General features: G+C 43.8%; 1 protein-coding gene across 2 annotated transcripts in view; it reads right to left on the reverse strand.

Annotated features, from left to right (window-relative positions):
• Positions 1 to 2673: 2673 nt before the first annotated feature.
• Positions 2674 to 24957, reverse strand: part of SIL1 (SIL1 nucleotide exchange factor) — a 230004-nt gene continuing 207720 nt past the window's right edge. For both annotated transcript variants that reach the window (XM_073356007.2, XM_073356006.2), the window contains 3 exons: positions 16881 to 16977; positions 11892 to 12056; positions 2674 to 3765 (listed from right to left, as the gene is read on the reverse strand). In XM_073356007.2, the coding sequence (XP_073212108.1) occupies positions 3400 to 3765; positions 11892 to 12056; positions 16881 to 16977 (628 nt within the window). In that variant the 3' untranslated portion in view covers positions 2674 to 3399. The remainder of the gene's footprint in view (positions 3766 to 11891; positions 12057 to 16880; positions 16978 to 24957) is intronic.

A 24957-nucleotide genomic window follows, 5' to 3' on the forward strand; every position in this document is an offset into this window, starting at 1 on the left:
TCTACTGCTGTCACGGCTCAGGGCTGGTTTGCTGAGTTTCAGACTGTTAGGATTGCTCGTTTCCCTTGCTGAGAAGGGAAGTGTGGAACAGCTGGGGCCTGCTGCTCCAACCTGGGCTGTGCTGAACACAGCACCCCTAGAACCCAAAGGCTTATTTTACATCATCCAGTGAGCACTTCCTACTTAAATAAAAGGTGCTAACTTAAAAACAAACCCAAACCGTGATTCATTCACTGATGGGCCCGGGAGGCAGGCGCGTTCTGGCGCTATCTTATGGATTTCTGTAACTGCATTTAAATATTTTTTCATCCAAACAAAGGTAAATCAATATGCATAAGTACCTGTTACTGAATAGTGACACTTGACAGGATGTAAAAGATAGAAATATTTTAGCATCAAGAAGGAAGGTCTAAGGGCTTTGAAACAGCCCAATCAATACAAAGCTCAGTGGGCTTGTGTCACGCATAGAGGAAGATTGTCCATTTTGTGCATGAGAGGTATAAATTGTTTGTCCCTTCTTGACAATACTTTGGGATTTGCTGCCCATACACATAGGTGAGTGCCAGCCAGCCTGTGATTCCACAGCGTGAACAGCAAGTCAGTTATGGCTTGGTGGAACTGCCCTAGACAGACACGTCACATAGCACAGTATTTGTCATGCTGACCTCAGAAATACAAGGAGCATAAACTGAAGATGGCTAAGCAGGTCCAAATTTCCAGGTAGTGACTGTAGGTGCGGCAGATTTTTTTGCTATTGTCTCTCTCTTCCAGTGGTAGCGTACTCCTTGTTGATGCCCAAAACTGGAGTAACAATTATTGACGTACCTGTGAGTGCTAGACAGCAATTTTGGAACTGATTCCGGAAATGATAAAGAATGGGGCCTGGCTAGCGCTGTGAAACAAAGCTGCTTTTAGGTGATGGGCATTTGGGGCCCAATACACCATTACAGAGACAATCAGCCATCTCAGACCCCAATTTGCTAAATCCCTTGCTGGCCGCCAGTCTTCGTTTACATAGATCGCCACAAACACAGCTCTCAGGGTTACAGTTGCTGGTTTAGTGCCAGAGAGTGACCTTCCCTCGTACAGCAATTCCACAGTAGGCCTCTTCACCAGCAAGCCTGGCTATCTGACACTTGCTCTCTAGGCTGGATGCTGATTGCTGGCTTACCGCTCTTGCCAAGTGCACTGGTATCATTATGAGGGGGCAGGGCTGAAGTAACCTAGCAGCTGTCTGTTAGCAGGCAGAGAGAATATATTGGAGGGTTTAGCTTTGAGTTAGGATCTGATGAACTCCATGGTTCCACACCTTAGCTGGGGCAGAAACACATATAGAGCAACTCCTGTATGGCATGCATGTGGAAGTGGCTTAAAGCCATATTTGCACATCTCTGAGCCTGGGCAGCTGCCCCCCAGCTAACAACCCTAAGGGCTCTCTGGCATGACAAAGGGAAGTCTTGTTTGGGCGCTTAGCCCCCTATGCCAGTGGCAGGGAAGGTGATGGCATATGGCTAGTTAACCTGAAGACTCACAGCCTATAATGTAAGCCTGTGTATCATTTCCCCCTTGTGAGGGGTTCCTGGGTTGCAGGACTCTGCAGGGACAAACTAGATCCAGCCTCTAGTTTTTTTGCAGCAACTCTGTGCTGGAGCAAGGGCCCCTCCAGCTGCACAGATTTTGCCATCTTTAGAAAGGGCTGGAGGACATCTTGTGTTTGGTGCCTCATTTCATTGTAAGCATACAGTTTTGTGTAGTGCCTACAAAGCACGGGCAGATGGCTGCCATATAAATACAACTATTTATTATATCATCAGTAGGGACTCCCGCTGGGGAAACCCTGCAGGAGGCACACGGATTACAAGAGCAGCCCATCATGCCAAATGGGGGGATCCACTCAGCTGAGTGCCTAATCCAGACATTAAAGAGAACAGGACTCTAAAAGGGCATAGTTAGCCCAAGTCTGCATGGCCCAGGGACCAAACCATCTCTCCCTCCTCCCACCGCTGTATTAGAGAAACTGCCTTTGGGATGACACAGCATTAGATCAGACACACTTATGTGACTGTACAGAGGTCTCTGTGACAGGAATGCTGCCGGAAATCCAAGTGTTATCAAAGGGCTTTCTGTGGATACAGAAAATGGAGTGATGGAGGGGGCAGGTGCTACCCTGGGTTAATGTACTAGGCTGTCTCCTGTGTCAGGGTCTGGATGCAGGTCACAGGGGAAATGGAAGTGGTGGCCTCAATCCAGCCTCTAATGGACATTTATCTGAAAAGTAAAAGCATCAGAGAGTACAACCTGCAGCACTGGCTCAGCTGAGTCGAGCCCTGTGCTTGACTAGCCCCTGCTGCCAGTCAGGGAGGATGATATATGGAAGCTACCAGGCCTGATTGCCATGGGCTGGGAAATTCATTGATTGACAGACTGGTGCCTTTTTGTTTTGTTTCTTTGGATGTATAAAGAAGGCCTGAAAGATTTCTCTGCCAATAGCTCCCTTTCGACCCCTCCCCCCTCATTGGAAATTCAAGTCTTAGCCAGCCTTCTTTTCTAAGGAGGCTCTATCAAAAACTGGAGGACAAATATGTTTATGACATCACAGTTACCAAGCAAGAGAAACCTGATTAATTGACAGGAGAAATGATTTCTAATGATTTATTTTTTGTTTAGAATGCCTGAGTTTTTATTTGGGGTTTGTTAACATCTATTTAACTCAAAACCCTAACAAATAGCTGGAAGAAAGGCTCTTTTTTGTTGAATATTCAACATCTTTCAACAAAGGTCTGAGAAGGCTCCTAATCTGAATCTATGAGTCCTCTATGCAGACCTCCAGGGAAGACAAGCGTTGATAGTGGTGGTGTTTCTGAGGGAAGACACAAGCAGAAAGCACACTTAAAAATAAAAACCTAACAGCAGCTTTCGATCCTTCTGTATAAATTGTAAAGCAGCAAAAGAAAGGGTCACCATTAAAAAAAGAACAAAGACCGATCACAGTTGCGTGGGAAAGTCTTTTTCCTTTACAAAGCACAGATGTATAGTTACCTGAATTAGCAAGTACGTGATCAAAAATGCATCCGTTCTTTCGAACCTGAAGAATCTGCATTTTACTAAACAGATTTAAACATTCTGTCACTTACATTAAACGTATTAGAGGTTGAGGACAAGATGCAATATTCCTTAAACACATATATCCCATTATCTGGTATATTAGCATGGACCAAAATGTGAAATGAAAACACTCCCCAAAATGTTTGTATCTTTCTTTAATAATGGAGCTGTTGGCTCACTTGCCTTGTGGAGGGATTTTGCTTAGACCAGCAGTTTGCTCAATAGTTTGTTTATGCACATCCGTCAAAATTCACCAGGTTGTCATGAATTTTTTTTTTTTAAAGCTCAGTCAGATTACAGATATCCTGATCTTAACTCCTGAATAATGGTATTTATAGAGCTAAGGAGTTCCTTAAAATAGCCATCGTTGTCCCCTTCCCTTTGTTCTTCTGCTGCCAGTTCTTCGTACTCGGTGCGGAGCACGTTCAGTGTGGTGCTGAGGGCATAGTCCCCTTGGTATCCGTCCCTGCAGGCGGCCATCAGAATGTGCACTGTTTTTAGAACTTTTTCTCGAGTGTCATGCTCCGGCAATGCCAGGAGATTGGAAATAATCACACACCAGCCCTGTTCCACCACAGCTGGCACCAGGTTCACTTGTTTGTACTGCTGAACTTTCTCTTCCATTTGGTCTTCCTTGTTCTCTGAATCCTCAAGCAGCATCTGCAAGAAACCATGTTAAATTGATTATCTGTATCCAAGAACACCACCTACCCTTACTACTGTTTCCAGCAGGTTATACAGTATATCAGTGCCCATGGGTGAATCCAGACATCCCACAACTCCTGGCTTTTGACAGCACTGTACCCTATTTTATTTCTTTATATGGTGCATGAAGTTATTCATAGATTCATAGATATTTAGGTCAGAAGGGACCATTATGATCATCTAGTCTGACCTCCTGCACAATGCAGGCCACAGAATTTCACCCACCACTCCTAAAAAAGACCTCACACCTATATCTGTGCTATTGAAGTCCTCAAATTGTAGTTTGAAGACCTCAAGGAGCAGAGAATCCTCCAGCAAGTGACCCGTGCCCCATGCTACAGAGGAAGGCGAAAAACCTCCAGGGCCTTCCAATCTGCCCTGGAGGAAAATTCCTTCCCGACCCCAAATATGGCGATCAGCTAAACCCTGAGCATATGGGCAAGATTCATCAGCCAGATACTACAGAAAATTCTTTCCCGGGTAACTTGGATCTTACCCCATCTAAAAACCCATCACAGTCTATTGGGCCTATTTACCATGAATATTTAATTACCAAAACCATGTTATCCCATCATACCATCTCCTCCATAAACTTATCGAGTTTAATCTTAAAGCAAGATAGATCTTTTGCCCCCACTACTTCCCTCGGAAGGCTATTCCAAAACTTCACTCCTCTGATGGTTAGAAACCTTCGTCTAATTTCTAATCTAAATTTCCTAATGGCCAGTTTATATCCATTTGTTCTTGTGTCCACATTGGTACTGAGTTTAAATAATTCCTCTCCCTCTCTGGTATTTATCCCTCTGATATATTTATAGAGAGTAATCATATCTCCCCTCAACCTTCTTTTAGTTAGGCTAAACAAGCCAAGCTCCCTGAGTCTCCTTTCATAAGACAAGTTTTCCATTCCTCGGATCATCCTAGTAGCCCTTCTCTGTACCTGTTCCAGTTTGAATTCATCCTTCTTAAACATGGGAGACCAGAACTGCACACAGTATTCCAGGTGAGGTCTCACCAGTGCCTTATATAACGGTACTAAAACCTCCTTATCCCTACTGGAAATACCTCTCCTGATGCATCCCAAGACGACATTAGCTTTTTTCACAGCCATATCACATTGGCAGCTCATAGTCATCCTATGATCAACCAATACTCCAAGGTCCTTTTCCTCCTCCGTTACTTCTAGTTGATGCATCCCTAGCTTATAACTAAAATTCTTGTTATTAATCCCTAAATGCATGACCTTACACTTCTCACTATTAAATTTCATCCTATTCCTATTACTCCAGTTTACAAGGTCATCCAGATCCTCCTGTAGGGTATCCCTGTCCTTCTCTAAATTAGCAATACCTCCCAGCTTTGTATCATCTGCAAACTTTATTAGCACACTCCCACTTTTTGTGCCCAGGTCAGTAATAAAAAGATTAAATAAGATTGGTCCCAAAACTGATCCTTGAGGAACTCCACTGGTAACCTCCCTCCAACTTGACAGTTCACCTTTCAGTAGGACCCGTTGTAGTCTCCCCTTTAACCAATTCCCTATCCACCTTTCAATTTTCCTATTGATGCCCATCTTATCCAATTTAACTAATAATTCCCCATGTGGCACAGTATCAAACACCTTACTAAAATCTAAGTAAATTAGATCCACTGCGTTTCCTTTATCTAAAAAATCTGTTACTCTCTCAAAGAAGGAGATCAGGTTGGTTTGGCACGATCTACCTTTTGTAAAACCATGTTGTATTTTGTCCCATTTACCATTGACTTCAATGTCCTTAACTACCTTCTCCTTCAAAATTTTTTCCAAGACCTTGCATACTACAGATGTCAAACTAACAGGCCTATAATTACTTGGATCACTTTTTTTCCCTTTCTTAAAAATGGGAACTATGTTAGCAATTCTCCAATCATACGGTACAACCCCTGAGTTTACAGATTCATTAAAAATTCTTGCTAATGGGCTTGCAATTTCTTGTGCCAATTCTTTTAATATTCTTGGATGAAGATTATCTGGGCCCCCCGATTTAGTCCCATTAAGCTGTTTGAGTTTCGCTTCTACCTCAGATATGGTGATGTCTACCTCCATATCCTCATTCCCATTTATCATGCTACCATTATCCCTAAGATCCTCTTTAGTCTTATTAAAGACTGAGGCAAAGTATTTGTTTAGATATTGGGCCATGCCTAGATTATCCTTGACCTCCACTCCATCCTCAGTTTTTAGCGGTCCCACTTCTTCTTTCTTTGTTTTCTTCCTATTTATATGACTATAGAACCTTTTACTATTGGTTTTAATTCCCTTTGCAAGGTCCAACTCTACTTGACTTTTAGCCTGTCTCACTTTATCCCTACATATTCTGACCTCAATAAGGTAGCTTTCCTTACTGATCCCTCCCTTCTTCCACTCCCTATATGATTTCTGCTTTTTCTTAATTACCTCTCTAAGATGCTTGCTCATCCAGCTTGGTCTACAACTCCTGCCTATGAATTTTTTCCCCTTTCTTGGGATGCAGGCTTCCGATAGCTTCTGCAGCTTTAATTTAAAATAATCCCAGGCCTCCTCTACCTTTAAACCCATAAATTCTTCAGTCCAATCCATTTCCCTAACTAATTTCCTTAATTTTTGAAAGTCAGCCCTTTTGAAATCAAAAACCCTAGTTGCAGATTTATTTTTGTTAATCCTTCCATTCAATTTGAACTGAATTAGCTCATGATCACTTGAGCCAAGATTATCCCCTACAACCATTTCCTCTATGAGATCCTCATTACTCACCAAGACCAAATCTAAAATGGCATCCCCTCTAGTCGGTTCAGCAACTACTTGTTGAAGGAATCCATCAGCTATCGCATCTAGGAAAATCTGAGCCCTATTATTATTACTAGCACTCGTCCTCCAGTCTATATCTGGGAAGTTAAAGTCTCCCATGATCACACAGTTTCCATTAGTATTTACTTTATTAAAAACATTAAAAAGGGCTCTATCCATATCCAAATTAGATCCCGGCGGTCTATAGCACACCCCAAGCACTATCCCAGGGGAGGCTCTAATAGTTTTCTTCCCCAATTTAATTATTGCCCAGACAGACTCAGTCATATCCATTTCATCGCTTCTTATTTCTTTACATTCTATCTCATCATTGATATACAGTGCTACTCCACCACCTTTACCTTTATTTCGGTCTTTCCTAAACAGCACATACCCTTCAATACCTGTAGCCCAGTCATGACGACTATTCCACCAGGTCTCTGTTATACCTATAATATCTGGTTTCACTTCCTGCACCAGTAACTCTAGTTCCTCCATTTTGTTACCTAGGCTCCTTGCATTAGTGTACAAACATCTTAATTTTTGCTGTTTGGCCTCACTCACATTCTGTACCCTATTAGGCACGGTTATTTTACTACCAGTATAAGCTATTAGACTTGTATCTACACTGCCCTTCCTCCTACCTACAGCTGTATCCACTCTTACTTCATTTTCTTTCCACTCTATGCTAAATTCTGGCGTGGAGATTACCTGGACATCTCCCAACCATCTCCCCCAAATTCCTAGTTTAAAGCTCTCTTAATCAGTTGTGCCAGCCTCCATCCTAGAAGTCTATTTCCTTCCCTACTCAGATGAAGTCCATCCCGAGAGAACTGTCCTCTATCCATGAATGCCTCCCAATGGCCATACATCCCAAAGCCCTCCTTATAGCACCACTGCCTAAGCCATCTATTGATAGTCATAATCTTGTCACACCTTTGTTGCCCTTCTCTAGGAACAGGCAGAATCCCACTAAAGATCACCTGAGCCTCAATTTCCTTAAGCGTCCTCCCCAGCCTAGCATAGTCTCCCTTAATACTTTCCAGCGAGAATCTAGCCGTATCATTTGTTCCCACATGAAGGATAATTAGGGGATTCTTTCCCGCTCCCTTTAGAATCCTTTTTAACCTCAGGTCTACATCCCGTATCTTAGCACCTGGAAGACAGCACACCCTCCTATTTTCTGGATCAGCTCTGGTTACAGGCCTATCTATTCTTCTCAGTAAAGAGTCCCCAATCACAAAGACCTGCCTTTTCCTAGTGACGGTGCTATTCTCCAGTCTATCCCCTGTTCCCTCTGGCTGCAAGTTTTTTCCATTCCCATTCTCCCTTGTAATCCTTTTTAACCCATCCTGTATCCTCCTGGGGCTCATATTTGGTGTAATCTCCATTAACTCTCCCCCTTTTCCTATAGGACTAACCGCTCTTCTCTTCTTCCTTGTTAGATTTGTTTTGCTTAGTTTTTTTGCATTAGAAATTCAGGTCTTATATACTCTGGAAAGCTCTAGTTGATTGGAGAATGAGTAGAATTATGATATTGCAAGACACTGAAAATCTGATTGAAAGGAGAAGGGAGTGAGGTGAGACTGTTTAAAACACATTTATTTATTTATTTTTTTCATGATCACCTATATAACTCCGGCACATACTAAACACTTTGGATACAAATCCTCTTTGTTAAACACTCAACATCCCCATCCTTAATTTAAGAGTGCTCCCAATTCCCACTGGAAGCGCCTCCAGCAAAGCTAGGGAAGACAGTGTTGCCATTCTTGATATTTCTATGATTAAAAAAAAGCAGAGAGAAAACAAGTTTTGTTTTGAGTGGGGAGAGGGAGATGGGAAACAAAGGGCATAAGCTCAATTTTATAAAATATCCTTTATGGGGCAACTTTATACCAGAACCGAGCAAGCAAAGCCTCAGGTGAATCCGGTGAGATACCAAAGGGAAGCCAGCACAGCTCTATTGAACTGCATGGTAAATCCTCCTACATACAATATACGGTAGAGCTCCGAGAATCCAGAGGAGGACAGCGAGGTGCACTGGACACTGGTAGAGCCTTTGTGCTGTTCCACATGAGACCCCCCTCCCCCCCATTTAATAAAGGAGAAAAGGGCAGAAAAAGTCCCTGTCAAGTCAATTCCTTAAACTGTTCTTATTTGAAGCCATTGCCTGAAGGCTTCACTGCGCCCGTGGCCTCGGTGCTGCTGTCTGCAGCAAATGGCAGAGAGTTGACTTTTTAGCCTGCTGGCATTTCAGGCCTCATTTTTGCTTTCCATTGCCTTTTCTAGGAGGTGGGGGGGGGTCTATCCAGGATCCTCCCCCCACATCTTTCACACTGTGGTTCGCCAGCGGCACCATGCTCAAGCTCTACATCATCACAATTCTCTCTCTCTAGCTGAACTTAGCTCATTGGTGCTGCTCTGACAACAGCCAGAAGGGGATGCTTGGGCCAAGCCCCAGTGCTCTGTTCCCCACATCCAGAGACCAGGCACGTGGCTTCCACAGTGGTCCCAGCTCCTGCTGGCCCAGGAAGCGAGGGTATGAGCTAGGATCTTGATTGTGCCATGGCCCAACCGAATGCTCACCTTATGCCAGCCCTAAATAAAAGGTGCATCCATTCTGTTCAGTGCACTTATATGGACATTCGACAGCCTTGCCATGAGTGAGCTGAGACGTGGATTCCCACCCCACAGTCACAGTTATGACTGGTACATTTAGGGCTTTGCAGCGGGGACTGAGCTGGCTTAGCATACTCTGAGTAAAGATACTCACAGGGCAGGTGTCACACTGAAGAACCTGTGCATCCTTTTACAGCTGGCTTCAATACTAAACACTGATGTTAAAGATTTGGCCCTAGCAGAGCTGGTAGGTGAATGTGAGAAGCAGTCGTTGACATATATAGGAATCCCATGCATGTGTCACGGGCTGGAATGTGACCCTAGATGTATCTCTCAGTCTGTGTGCCAGAAGGAGCTGATCATGCCACCATTTCCCAAAGAAGAGCAATATGGGGTCTGTTTCCCTTTAAGAGCTATTCCACTGGCTTGGCTGGTGGCCTCCTGTGATAATTACTATGTATGCGCTTCATTAATTAGATCTGAAAAGCGCAAGTCTGCTTGCTACCATATCATCATTAAGAGAAGATTAGGGCTTTTACAGATCTGATAAGAACAAATCCAAATGTGCAGAAGAAAAAGGCTGGAAATCAGCAGAGATACAGTGAAACTGGCCCAAAGGATGAGCCTTGCTAATAAGCAACCCCCTGTCTGGCGGGACCACTTGAGTCTCCTCAAGGTTTCCTGTAACATTTTATCTGACCTTTAATTAAGGGCCCTCTGCTACCTAGCTGACTTTTGTTGATCCCATGGGTGGTTGTTCCTGGCATGTTTCACAGCATTGTATTTATACTTTGATTTACCATATGTGAGGAGAAAAAGAAGAAAAACTCAGGTGAGATTTCCCTTCCCACAATCCTGCAGGAAAGCCATTTCCACCACCTGGAAAACTTTATTTTCAATGCACACAGATTGTCCATCCATTCAGGGTTAAACAGAGACAATGAAGCAGGAAAAGCAGTTCAGAACCATCTTCTCTTCTGCTTCATTTCACTGAGCTGCCACCGGCATGGGCTGGAGTTAGTTTTGCTTCATTTAAAAAAAATTTAAAAATAGCAGCCTATTCTTTTCAGTCAATCACCCGGAAGCTAGCACTTTACAGCATGTTGTGACATCACCACTTATTCAGATTGATCCAGCACCTTACCAGGTGCTGTTTTTTCCCATTTTGTCTGCAGATGCAACAAGAGAGCAGCCTGTGATGTACATCCTAGAAAGTAGTTTTCACACTCAAAAGAGCTATAAATGTCATTGTTTTTGTATAAAACTTAGAATTTGTTGGGTGTGCAGATTATCTCAAGATAGACTGAATCTGTGAACAGATGGAGTTGCTAAAAGTACAGTATTAAAACACAGAATGTTATTAAAGGGACAATGCTAAGACAAGTCATAGATACAAATTCCTTATTTGTGCCATTGAAGGGACAGGGTTAACTTATATTGGACCCAATATTTATATTTTATAAAACTTCAGAGTAGCAAAAATATTTCCATCTCTTATAAAAAGTCAATTGAAAACAAATTTTAAAACATATAATTTATTTTTCTTCAAGGTCTGAAACCCAAAGACTACAGCAATAAAAATCTGCAGGTGAAACTGACTATAAACAGAAGTGAAACTTGACCTAATTGATTTTCATTCTCCAATGTAATAGAAATGCAGAATATAAACAACAAATCAAACACTGGCTAGTAAAACAGGGTTTTAAACTGACATTTACAGTAATAATCAAAGGTGGTGTTAAGTAAAATAGGTTTAGATGTTTGCTTAGTTACAACTTAAGATTTACAAATGTACAGTTCCCCCCAAAAAAACTAAAAGAATTACAAAAATCTAGCTAGTTTGCACAGCGATACCCTGGTAACTCTCTTTGCATTTCATTCACTTTGGACAATGAAACCAGAACGATCAGTTTCATTTCCTGGCTCTCCTGCACCCTAGCACACGTTCTTGATTTTAACACTTCAGGGTAAAAAACCCACCACCAACAAAACAAACATTGATTTTATTGTTAAAAAGATGCTTAAATGGCTGTACAATATTTTCAAGCTTCAGACACAAGATCAAACCAGGTTTCAGAGTAACAGCCGTGTTAGTCTGTATTCGCAAAAAGAAAAGGAGTACTTGTGGCACCTTAGAGACTAACCACCTTAGAGATCAACCCAGGGAGTACAAACTGCCTATGCAATATGGAACCCAGCTCCACAGGGGCTTCTCTTGTAGTGCTGCAGGGAGGCGTATTGGAGCAGAGCGGGCCCCCCATCCCCTGGAGATAGAGGCGATGCAGGGCGGAGGGAGGGCGAGGGACATGCAGGGTCACATGCCCTTCCAGATTTACTGCTTGGCTTGTACTGATCATGCTCAGTAACACTGCTGAAGCCGCTGAACCCAAATCTCCACACCCCAACCCCACCCCACTATCAGCAGGCACAGGTTGTCTTTGCCTGGGGAGTTCCTTGGTACGATGCTTGTTTGGCCTTGATACAACTGCCCTTTAATGAAGATTAACTGCCCTTTAATTAAGTACTGTCTTGCATTGCTATAACTGTTCCCGATTCACATGCATTTCCTCACTCCCAAGAGTGTATATAGCTCACATCTTCACTGCCATCCAGTGAACATGGACTCCAGCAAACTGCCCCACAGCGCTCTTACCTTTTCCAAAATCAGGTCGTAGAGCAGCGTCACAACACGTATGTAGAGACTCTCCATGCCTTTTTCTTTGAAGAGATTTCTAAGTACTTGAAGGCCACCAAGCTTGAGGAATTGCAGCTGGGCATAGGGGAAGTGTCTCAGCATTGAAGACAAAGCAAAGAGAGCCTGGCAAGCACAACAGTTAATCAGTCTCCTAGTCCAGCGACAGCTGCCATTTCTGAATGAACTCTTGCTCAGTGATCTGTATTCTGAAGAGCCCTAGCATTCTGGCTTCATTTTCCTTTACGGATTGCCACAAAAGGCAGCTGATTAATGCTACATAATATGGGTGTGATTTAAAAGCCTATTAACAATCTCACTTAATGACTTCTGATCAGGGGAGAAAAACACAACTGTGTTCACTCATGACTTGCTGTTCTGCAAACACTTGCCCTCATTAATTTAAATCTCTCATCACCAGCGAGGTGGTATCTCTGCATGAAACCTGAGTGTGGTGTCTGATCCCCCAGCTATCTTCTTTTCCAGGAACTTGAAGACCATGGGTACGTCCACATTGCGGTCAGAGGTGGGACTGCAGCTTGTGCAGACATACCCACACTAGCTTTAATCTCGCTAGCTCAGGTACCAGAGCAGTGAAGCTGCAGCACCATGTGCTTCGGGTGGGGCTGTACAAGCCTGCCCATAACCCTGGCTAATTACTCCTGATGAAGACTGTGCTGCTGCAGTTTCACTGCTCGAGCTCTCTCAGTTAAAGCTAGTGTAGACATACCCCCTGCTTCATCCTGTAACCTCTTCTGACTTCAGGGGGTACTGCAGGTGCTCAACACCCCTCAGGATCAAGCCCTTTGACTTTTCTCCAGGTTAGATGCTGTCAACACATCAATGCAGCTCTCACAGACTGAGACTGCCCACATCAATTGTATATACTCTTAGACCTTAAGGCCAGAAGGGACCATTCTCTGAACCTGTTCCAGTCTGAATTCATCTTAAAGATGGGAGACCAGAAGTGCACATAGTATTCCAGATGAGGTCTCACCAGTGCCTTGTATAATGGCAACAACACTTCCCTGTCTCCACTGAAAATACCTCCCCGATGCATCCTAGGACTGCATTAGCCTTTTTCACAGCCACATTAAATTGGCGGCTCATAGTCTTCCTGTGATTAATCAATACAACCAGGGATTTCTCCTCCTCTCTCACTCCCAACTGATACATCCCCAGCTTATAGCAAAAATTCTTGTTGTTAGTTCCTAAGTGCATGACTTTGCACTTTTCACTATTAAATTTCATCCCATTTCTAGTTTTCAAGATCATCCAGATCTTTTTGTATGGTATTCCGGTCCTCCTCCATATTGGCAATACCTCCCCCAACTTTGCATCATCCACAAATTTTATTAGCACACTCCCACTTTTTGTGGGAATGTCATGAATGAAAAGCTTAACTTTATTATCTCAGCTGTACAGAATCTTCCAAGAGAAGTTACTTTGGAGCAATTACTTTAAATAGTGTCAGATACAGTGTACAGTTCATGGCACTGCCTCCCTATTAAGGCAGGTTCCAAACAGTTTTGTCTAGTGGTTCAATTGCAGTACTGGGAGTCAGGATTTCTGGGTTGTGTTCCTGGTTTTGCTACTGATTCACTGTGTGACACATGGCACATCATTTTACCTTTCTGTGTCCCAGGTTCCCTCTCTGTGAAATGAGGAGATCATCACTGGCCTACCCTACAGGTGTACTGTGAGGCCTAACTGATGTTCAGGAAGAGCCTGAGATCCCTGGGTGAAAGGGTCTAGAAGCACAAAGGATTTATATTCTTTATCTCCCAGGACAATTGACTGAGGCTGCTGCTTACACAAGGGTTACATCTGTCTGTATCTGATGCAAGCAGTCTGCTGTTGCTACAGTTCCCCAAGGAGCGTGATAAACAAATGCAGCGCTAGAGTGTGGAGTTGCACAAGAGGCTCTTTCTAAATATCAGAGCTGAGATAGGGAAATACTCTGTGCTTAAAGCTTGTTGTAGCCAATGCACCTTGCATTCCTCCTGCTATAGTGGGGATAAGCCTGAATATGCAGGAAGGAGCAGGTGACCAGTCCAAATGACTGTGGAAGCTAATGGCTAAGACATTGTTCTGAATCTTTCTTGTATTAGATACAAGGTTTGGGATAGGTGTAGGGCCAATAAGATTTTTACTTTGATTTGATTTAGCTGCTGATATTAATTCAGTCTATGGTATTTATATAGCCTTAATCACCACAATACTGAAGCACTGAAACAGAGTAACATGAGAGAGGCAGGTTGCAGATCAAGATGGGTTCTGCTCTCACTGAGCTTTGTTAACTTGTATTTCAGGCAGTAGGTCTGTTAAACTGGACCTATGTCCATCACTTGAACTGAACCCAAGCCAATGATTGTCTCCTTCTGGGGTTTTGCAGTCTGGATTCTGTGCCCAAATACCCTGACAAAGCCTATGCTCAAATCTCCAGCCCAACCAGCAGAAGTAGTACCAGGATTCTGGTGGATGTCACTTTGGCAGACAAGCATCCAGCCCCATCAAAGCTCAGATAGCTTGGATAAATATTGAACATCTGAGTGTTTCTCTAATCCTTCAGAACTCACTGATGTACACCAGTCACTCTTACCTCCCTGTTCACTGCTCTCACTGAGTGCATCTTGTCTTAAACTGGATTATGAACTCTGATTCTGTGCGAGTACAAACCCAATTCTTCTTGGGCTCTTTGGGCACTACCGCAGCACAGATAACTCATCCTAATATAAAGCATTACTTTGGCTAGGGATGGAGACGTTTAGGTGCTCTCTCCCTTTCAGAGCTGTTACAGACCTGAGGTTAAGGCTGAGGAAGGAGGCAATCTGTGGCTAAATTACTGATTTTTACACCTCTCTGATATTCACAAAAATGGTTACTTGAGGCGATATGTTAAGTGTTAAGAAAGGCACCCAGACTGCCATTCTGCCCCTCAGGAAAGGCTGCTGCTGAAACAAGAACTATTACGGAGATCATCCATCTCAGAGCCTGCCAACAATGGGAATTGACTCCTTAGTGCACAATGGTGGGACACGTTTCCTGCACCCACTGTGGGCAAATCAGAACAGACAGCTATTTTTTCCCAGTCCAATATATTTCTATTTTATAATCTCTTAGTTGCCTGCAGTAGTTTAGTGGATGCTTCTGTCTCCTCTTCACCACCAGTCCATAGTAACAGTGTGCTGGCATGTTGCCTCCTCCTCCACCCAAGCATGGCTGGATGGGAAATATAACTCTCCTGCACTCACCATGTTTTCATTCTGATGGGAGTAAAAATCTCTCCCTGTCACGCATGAATGTTACATGCATTGCAGCTGATGCTGAAACCAGAGCCATCCCCTTTGTTCAGAAAAAGGCCTTAAAGATTGTCATACTGGATGGTGGGGTCCTAGATTTGAAGAGAGACTGTCACAACTAGGAGTATTTTGTCTGGAAAGGGGATGGGTTCAGAAGACTAGACAGAAGCATCCAAATTATGACAAGGACAGTGAAAACCTTACCCTATCATAACACAAGAAGAAGGGTCACTCAATTAAACTCCATGCCATGCTGAAAGGTCTCTCTGGAGTCCTTTGTTACAGCTCAGTCAGTAAATTATTTTAAATTAAAGAAAATATTGGGGTGCTTTCTCTGCCTCTGGTGAGGTCACCCCATCTCTGAATGCTGCCAGAGGTCTTTGAAAAAAGAAAAAGTTTTGCTTTTGAAATGAAGCAGACTGCACTTCAGGGCAATGGTTTTCAAACCTTTCCCTAGATACCTCCCCACCATCCCTGTGAGGTAATCACACGCCCTGCATCACGCACGCTGGGCTAGGCCAGCAGGATGCTCAGTGTCGTTTTCAGGAAGATGCTGTAACCATTTCTAGCAAGTGCAGCTTTACACAAGCCTGCCTGCCCAGCTTTGACAAGGAGGGAATCTTTTCATGCAAGTGAATACATGCCTCAGTCTCTCCATACACCTCTCTGTGGCCCTTTCTTGAGACTCAGGAGTTTATCACAGGCTAGAGGGGAACACTTTCATGGGATCCTCTTTTATAATACAGACAGCACATCACTGATACTAATAGCAGGTGCATTAAGGTTGAGTAACAGGAGCTACTTTTTCCACTCCGCCTGTGGAATTCACTGTGCCAGAAGGTCACTGAGTCAAACGCTGGGCCTGGATTTGAAAAGGAGCTAGATAATTTTATGGCCAACAACAACCATTTGTAGCTTTGCATGTTAAGATAAGGGTAATCAGATCTCATGCTTGAGCGAATAAACTGATCACTGAAGAGGAGAGTGAAGAATCCCGTACCCCAGCGTACAGAACTACACATTTAGCTAGGGGCATTAGGAGAGCTTTTCGCCTTCCTCTGAAGCATCAGATATTGGCTCCTGCTTGAGGCAGGATGCCGAAGTGGATGTAGCAATTATCTTCTCCAGAACGTCGACTCCTATTCATTAGCCTGTGATCTTTATGTCGGGATCTGCTCCCTCCCTCCCAGACTATCTAACACACAGCACTGCCTGTCCAACAGTATGAACTCACTGTGTGATCTGAGTTTTCCTTTTAAAGTAGGGCAAGGCCTATCGCTACCATGAGGTGACAACTGGGGGCTGGCTAATGGCTCTGTACACCAGAGAGGCAAGTTTTCCCTGTCAATACACAACTGCAGCTTGTTAACTATAACATGGGTCACCTTGAGTACACTGAAAGAAGAACAGAACCCAATCAGCCTGGATGGAATGGGGCAGGGAAATGCCCATGGACCTCAGAGCTGAATCTGACCCTCTGAACATAGCCTGACACCACTTCTGTGAATGTGCCTCATTATAAAGCACCACATATCCATGAACAGGTGACACAGATCACATTACTATGTAATGGTGCCAATGCAAGACTATACACCTGGGTGTCATATTTAGGAAACGTTAATACACACACACACTTTGGCCAATTTACCTTTTTCTTCACAGCCAATGGTTGTTCCGTAGCCAAAATAACCAGCAGTTTTTGTAGAGCACCACCCTCAATTGCTTCCACCTGAACTTTGGGATTGCTGAAGGAAAAAGCAAAACAAACGTCAGGAACAGACACTAGATCACAGGGAAACTAAACAGGTTAGCACACACTTTGCTGCACGCTTGTTTCTAGCTAAGGCGTTTTGGTTTTTTTAATAGTGGGGATGAGTTTCTTACAAGATGTACTGCAAGGTGTTAACGAATATAAAGCATCTATTTCAAATTGGATTGTTTAACAACATCTGCCTGAATTCCTTCCTATATGAGGGACTGTCTATGAAGGTGACACCTGCTGGTGAAATTTGTCACTGCATAGCTGATCTAGGAACTGTTTTTGTCATTAGGGCAAGCACGTGTTTTTGTGTACGTAAAACCTCAAGCTAAACAGAAACACTTACTCTTAAAAGCCAACCAGATGCTGATAGTTGCCATGTACTTTATTTACTCCAAAGAGAGCTATTAGCACAGGCAGGGTCACCTAAATGTGTGTGATTTGGGAGATCCTAGTATCACACTGCAAAACATTTTGCTTCTTTCTCCTGATCAGAATGAATACATCCCTGATAGGAGATTGTTAGGGTGCCTCTGGCATCAGCACCACCACCACAGGACTCTGGGTGTGAGCTTCTGAGGCTACCTGGAGGATGAGAGGGAGGGCCAGTGAGGGAAGCAATATAGTAGCCATTTTTATGCACTCTGAAACATGGAGAACAAAGCACCTGGTCTGAAATCAGTGACATGTCCAAAGTCAAACTATGTATGGCAGAATCAACAATGAAACCATCTGAGATCCCAATTTGAAAATTCAATATATGGAAACCACATTTTTACATAAACTACCATTTATTTTCATTTAGGCGTCATGGCTTCTGTTAATTGCTTTCATTAATAACTAATTAAAGTTGTGTTACTTAATTAGCCAACTAGCACACATTTCAGCAAGGGACAGAATAATAGATATCTTCTCTCTGTAGTTTCTGTTACTTCTTCTTGCGGCCTGCATGGCAAAAGGTTGCAGCAGAGAAGGTGCGGTTACTAGACTAGGACAGTTCACAAATGTAGATCTGTGATTTTGGTGAGTCACCTCCTTCATTTACCTGCCCTGGGCTAATGGAAGCTAAGCTGCCACAGGCCTGGACCACCCAGCTGGGCCGCCATACTGATGTGAAGAGCGCCTATTTGCATCGCCACCAAACCCTCCCAGTCTGACTCTCAATACCCTCGTCTTGCTGAGGTTGCCAATGCTGGTTGGTGGGAACTACTCCAACAGCTGGATATCAGCAGGTTGCCCAGAAACATCACAGCTTCCTTTGTGTTGACTGGGTGATTCCTGCCCATGGATCCATTTACAGAAGCTTCTCTCCTCTTTTGCATAGGTATGTATTTATTTATTGCAGGATCGTGCTTGTCAAAAGTTAGCCCACATTTTTAAGTCCAGGACAGATACTCTGGATCGCTTTTCCTTCATACAACCCTTAGGAGGCATGTATGGTACAATACAGTATGTAACATGGGGTAAAGGCCATCATACTTCTTGGTTGGCTGTAAAGTGAAGTCAGTGTCCCAATCAATTTCAAACCGACTGGCCTGGTTGAGGGAGGCATCTAAAACATACCTGCTGAGGGAAATGTGGCTTTGCAAGTTACCTAACCATGCTGGCTACCAAAGTCTGGTCTACACTACTGACCTATATCGGTATAACTATGTTGCTCAGGGGCTCAAACTCTAGCCTCATCTGGAGGCATAAGAAACGTTTCAGTTTTGGTGCCATGTAACTGACTGGCGCCGAAAAGATCAATATAATCAGTAAAGCAACAGAAAGTGAAATGTGACTGACATAATCTGAAAGTGATGGCAGCACAACACATAAGGGGCATGCTAGGCATTCTGTGCTGTTCCTTCTGGGTGTACTAGGTTCTCATTAGTAAATATCTTTTTGTTACCACAGGTGTTAACCTAGCAGTGATCTCTCCCATCACCATTTCTCGCCTTTTGTTCACACCAACTGCACCATTAATCCCTTTCACTTTATATTCCAACTGTCCCTTAATGGCCTTTTATTCCAGTTCTCACTTTCCACCGCTCTCTTGTTCCTCAGTTTCTATTAACACGCTGATTTATTTAAACACTTCTCTGTCACTGCCCAGCCTGTACTGTAGGACACGTCTTTCACCATATCTGCAGAAGGGACATTTGTCCCCAAAGCTTGTGAATTATAAATTATGACTTGGGTCTAACACACACAGTCTCACATTATGCAGTTTTCCTTATGGATTATAAATGGCTACAACCTCTGTCCACTGTACAGATGGGCTGGAGCTGTATAATTCCAGTTCTGGACCTGAACTGCCCCATAGTTTGTGGGTCTTGGGTCCATCTAACACCTTGGCTTCAGGAGTTCTCATACTTAGTGGTACATGTGCGCATTTCTGGTAAGGCTACTGAAACAAGAGAGTATCAAGGAAGGCAACACATTCCTTATGGCCTCTTCTCAGATAACACTGCACAGGAATGTGGGGGTTTGAATAAAGTGTGCCCATCACACATGGGGTATATGAACCATCCAATGCAGGGCAGACTAGGCCTGGCTAGGCCAGGGAAGATGTGATGTTGGGCACATTTTACTGCCTCTCTGAAACCCTTTGTGGGAATGTGTGCGGCAGCCAGCCAGCTCGGGGCCTGACCAAACAAGCTCGCTGCTTTCCAGGCAATATTTTAGGCACACACTTCATGTGCTCTGATTTGCAGATCAAAATTTACATACAGTAATAACAATAAAAAGGCAGGGAGGCTCCAGGGTTAATACAGGAGGCTGGAAATCACTATTTCTGGGCTGTATTCACTATTCTGTCACCAACTAACTGTGCCATCTTGGGAAAGTCACATGAAGCCAGCTCCTGCCAGCCTTATTATGGGCTGTTCCCAGGGTATGGTACTGCTCAGCTCGAGTGGCCAAATCCAGCCCTTAACCACTAGGTGGCTCATTTTACCCAATGGAGTTAGTACCATTAACACAGGGGTGCTGGAAGGGTGATCTCTTTAATGTCTGTGAAGTGCTTGGCCAGCCTGGATGGACAGGGACTTTCAGCGTCTGAGATAAGTTCAGAGTATTGTTGTTAATAAAAAACCCTGGACACCAAAGAGGCCGACATGCATAGAGCGGGTTGCAGAGTCCTGTTTATACCACAGCACATGAAGACATGTTATCTCTCTCTTTTATTGTGAGCAATTCTCTTCAGACTATACCCAGAGTGCTGAGCTCTCATTGGTTGGGGTGGGGGGAGAGATAAGGAGAGATAAGTCTCAGCCTTTTTCAATCTGCAAATACTTTACAGAGGTTTAAAGTTAGTGCTGCAGCGTGCTTCTTTGGGGGTGAGCATGGAAGTGTCTAGATGCTGAAGGGTTCCTCCTTGGTGGGGTTGGCGGTGAGAAATGAATATGCACATTTGGACCAAAATGTGTAGCTGTCTTTGTGCCTGATCCCAAGCAGTGCTCAGCACTCAGTACCCCTGGGCGCTTGCTTTCTGAGGAAAGAATACATGCACCAGCCTTTCTTGACTTTGAAGCAGCACTTGTGCTGCAGTTAGACTGAGGTCACATGTCTCTGCTACAGCAGAACATTTAGAATTGTTACGATTACCAGAAAGCTGCTGGAGCAGTCAGTGCCAAGAAACATACAAGAGAAAGACAGAGACAGGCAAAGGGGGTCATAAAAACAGAAAGATAAATGGGTTGGGGCAGGGAGAATCATCAAATTGAACCAATGGCTTAATATTAGCTCATAAAAATGAAGCAAACATAAAGCTTTCCTGTGTCAATCAGGGTGCAAGGCAATCTATCAGAAACCATTTCTGCAGGGAGATTAGAAGCAGGATCAGTTTGGGTTTTGCTTTTCTTATCATTATAATGACTCCGTGTTTCGGAGACGGCAGATCTGATGTGCGGATTCCAGATTCTAATTACCAGGTTGACCTCAATATAGAAAAAAACAAAGATTATGAAAGCCACCTACTAATGGCTTCCTTTGATTTTTTTTTCCTCACTCAATAGCTGAGATACTGAGAGACTCTATTAATAACAAGCCATATTTTGTGGACTGAACAGCAGAAGCACAATAAAGCAGCAGCCAGTACTATAAAAGGTGTCAAGGAGAGAAAATCCAGCTGCTTCTCTTTCCAGCCTAGCTCTCCACTTGCAAAGCTTTTGAGAAAATGAAGCCTCCATTTGGAGGATTTTGGGGGTGGAGGAGTTGAAGACAGCAAATTCTTCAAAACGAGGAGAGTTCCATCCACATTCAGGGGGTTGTGGAAAATGAATGGCCAACCAGGATTGAATAATGGCTGAGATGTGGTAATGAAGACTGAAGCTACAGTGTCAAAGCAGAGAAGAGGCAAAGAATAAGTAACCCTGAGGGAATGGTACTGGAAGATATAACAAATCCCTCCATTCCAAAGATACCACAGCACATTATAAACATCAGTTAAGCTGTTTCATGTGAGGCAAGAGGCCTTACACAACGTATAATTCACCTGTGGGACTCACTGCCTTAAGATATCATTGAGGAAAAAGGCTTAGTAGGATTAAAGAAAGGGGTGGGACATTGATGTGGATAATAGGATAAAAATATAAGGAATATAAAGGCACATGTTTCAGGGCATAGGCCAAGCACTACCTTATAGTGAGTAGGAGGAACCTCCCCCCATGGCAGTGGTTCTCCAACTTTTGTACTGGTGACCCCTTTCATACAATAAGCCACTGAGTACAACCCCCCATATAAATTAAAAAGCCACTTTTTTTTAATGTTTAAAACTATTATAAATGCTGGAGGTGAATCAGGGTTTGGAGTGGAGGCTGATAGCTCGTGACCCCCCTGTGTAATAACCTCACAACCCTCTGAAGGGTCACAACCCCCAGTCTGAGAACCCTTGCCCTATGAGAAGACTATTCTTTAATTGTCTATTGTGGCAGCTTTGCACCTTCCTCTGCAGCATATGGTACTGGTCACTCAGAGACATGACACTGGACTTGCTGGACCCTTGATCTAACCTAGTTTAGCAATTGCCATAGTCCCAGGGCTTTGCCAACCACCCCAATGCCAGTTCACACAACAGTCCACAAACTTTCCCACTGGTCCAGCTGGTGCACAAATTACAAGCCATAATGTTTGTGTTCCTGCATTTATAGATACACAAATGCTGACTTCCATATCTCTGATCTATAAATGCGAAGCACTGCCTGTAAGGTCATGTGAGTTTGTAAAGTTCCTACGCTATGGCTCAAGTCTCACTGAATCTGGCCTCTGCACTACATACAGGTAATCGCCAGCATAAAGATGAGCAGTCCAATGTTTGATTGAGAGATAAGTTCAAGCACCAGAACTAAAACATGGCTTTGCCAACCACAGAAAAAAATGTTTTAGGTATCCTTTGATTTGTGTATCAACAGGCCTTGCAGCAGGGTGTATTTCCTGGGGGCCAGGGCAAACACTTGATGCATACACCAACAGATACGTTCAGTTCTTTTATGCAAGCCCCCTCCGTCACCATTTCAAGAGGCATGCTGAAGTCTCCTGAAAAGTAAACTTCTCACAGGGCCCTGTAGCACATTGGGCTGCTGCAGTTGGTTGCAGAGAGGTGTGTCTCAGAATCTCAGAGACACAACTTTTTATCAGTCACAGATTTTCTATGTCCAGCTTCTCCACATGTGTTTCAGACACCACTGTGAATTCAACACAGCAGAGAAGCCTGAGTTCCTTGCCTCTCCTTCACTCTTTAACCTTGGCATCTAAATTAATGAGAGCAAGTTCTGCAAAGCTGCCCTACCAAAACAGGGCAGCTACTCTCTGGAATCAATATCTAACAGTGATTCGTCTGAAAGGGCGTGTGAGCTGAACTCCATGCAGCTGCTTGACAAATTTTCTCCATCTCAACATACTGGGAAATGCTCTATGGCGTTGCCCCTAGAATTCAGCAGAATGAACCCTGATGCCTTTTGGAAATGGCACAAGCCTCCTGCAGGTGACAGCTCACTTAGAGACCTGGTAGGCTATTTGCCCTTGCTTGGCATTTGAAGTTTTTCCACCTATGCAACGAAGTGTAGTGGAGCTTGGGAACGGCACCTGGGCCACCGAGGGAGTAGCTTAGAGTTCTCTCATCCAGTTTGTGCAGCAAAAACTCATCCTCGGCTGAATGGGGTCCAAGAAAGAACAATGAAAACTTTGTGGGGAAACAGGTCAGTTCTCCTTATGGAGCACCCAGAAGGGAGTCTGTAGTTCACTTACCCTATACAGAGAGGTGATGGACAGAGGAAAAGTCACCTTGAATGACAAATGTGCAAAGAACAGGCCTTAGAAAGCTCAGAAGGATGATCAATGACATTTTTAGACTCTGGATCAAGATCCAGAATGGTTATCTGATCAGAGGACATTTGTGCAGTAGAGAGGTCTGGCAATAAAGAGATAAGAAAAGAGACTTATTCGCGAATACCATCTGAATGCTGAGATGGCCACCAACCAAGGACTCATTTGGGCCAGAGAGGTACGTACACTTTGACACAGCCATCCTTCATGGACCAAAGTCTAGCAAGTGACACTCTGCTGCACAAACTGCTCAGAAAAAGAAAATTCAGCTAAGTACTAGCTGTGTGATGAAATCCAGTTCCTGGAGCAAGCCAAAAATAGGCTGTGAATAAGGCAGGGGACTGCAGAGTGCTAATTATATTTTTAAAAGCTTGAGAAAAGCCAGGGGCTGATTTATTTGGTACCCAGTGAAATGCAGTCAGTGCTGTGACCTGGGATTGAGATCTTTAAATGGCTGGATATTTTGTGTGTGGGTTCATTTAACCATCTTCATTTGTTTTCTGTTTTGTGCCTGGAAGGAAACTGTATTTGCTGTTGATCCTGTAAATAAAGTTGACTCACATCTTAAACTGTTCTGGAATCTTAGGGATTGTCTCCATTTGAAATCTGTTGTGGGTTAATTTGAGTTACTTTGCATTAAAATGCCTTCCGTGGACAAACAAAATATTTGCAGTGAATCATCTGGCATTTTAATTTGTGTTTTTCAATCCATTGTGGATCCAGGCTTATGGAGATGCGGGATGAGTTTACCTGGAGCAAAGTAGGTATGGCCACATCCCTCTCCTGAAACAACTGTTGTGCATCTGCCAAGCCGTCCTACTTGTATCCTTGACCACTTTGCTGGCTACCTGGGTCATCCTCCCTGTCTACCTGCATACCCTCTATGACTCTAGGATCATCCTGACCAGAAGTCACCGTTCCATTTAAATAGTTCCATGCAACCAGGTGCTGTCTTTGGGATTCCATCTCATGTGGAGTTTGTATAATCCCGATTACTGATCAGCCATGCCTTGTGCTTTGCCATGGTCCCATACTGAGATTGTGGACTTTATTGCTCTCTGGGGAGAGGAGCATGATCAGGCTCATCGGAAGAGCAGCCCCTTAGCACAGAACTACAGGTGGCTATCGCCACAAATGCAGGATAGAGCACAACTAGGACACCCTCCAGTGCCACAGTAAGGCAAAGGAGCTTTGAGTACAAAACTGCTGAGTACAATAGGATCTGTGGGAGAGCAAGCAGAGTCTGCTGGTACCATAAGAAGCTGGACCGTCTATTTGCCAGAGATTACACCACTCAACTCCAGCATTTTGTGGGCTCTGACTGAACCTCAAAACCAGGATCATGTCAACCCAGTACACCCAAGGCAGACAGTCTCAGAATCCAGGACCACAACCCAACACAGGCAGAGGATCAACCCGAACCAGAGGCGGAGGCCCAAACTGTAAAGGACCAATTCCAATATGTCTGGAATGATACATTAAAATAGGACTGTATGGGAGATGGAATGGTAGGGAGACGGAATGGTAGGGAGATACGTGTGTTAACCAGGAGACTCTCTGAAGGAATAGCACTTACTGTAGCAGTGCACACAGAAAAGAAAAAGCAAAGTAGTAGTATTTCTGACTCAGAATTTTTCTAATGCCCAGAGCTTTGAGCCAA

The sequence above is a fragment of the Lepidochelys kempii genome, chromosome 8, assembly GCF_965140285.1.
Source record: "Lepidochelys kempii isolate rLepKem1 chromosome 8, rLepKem1.hap1, whole genome shotgun sequence".
Lineage (NCBI taxonomy): Eukaryota > Metazoa > Chordata > Testudines > Cheloniidae > Lepidochelys > Lepidochelys kempii.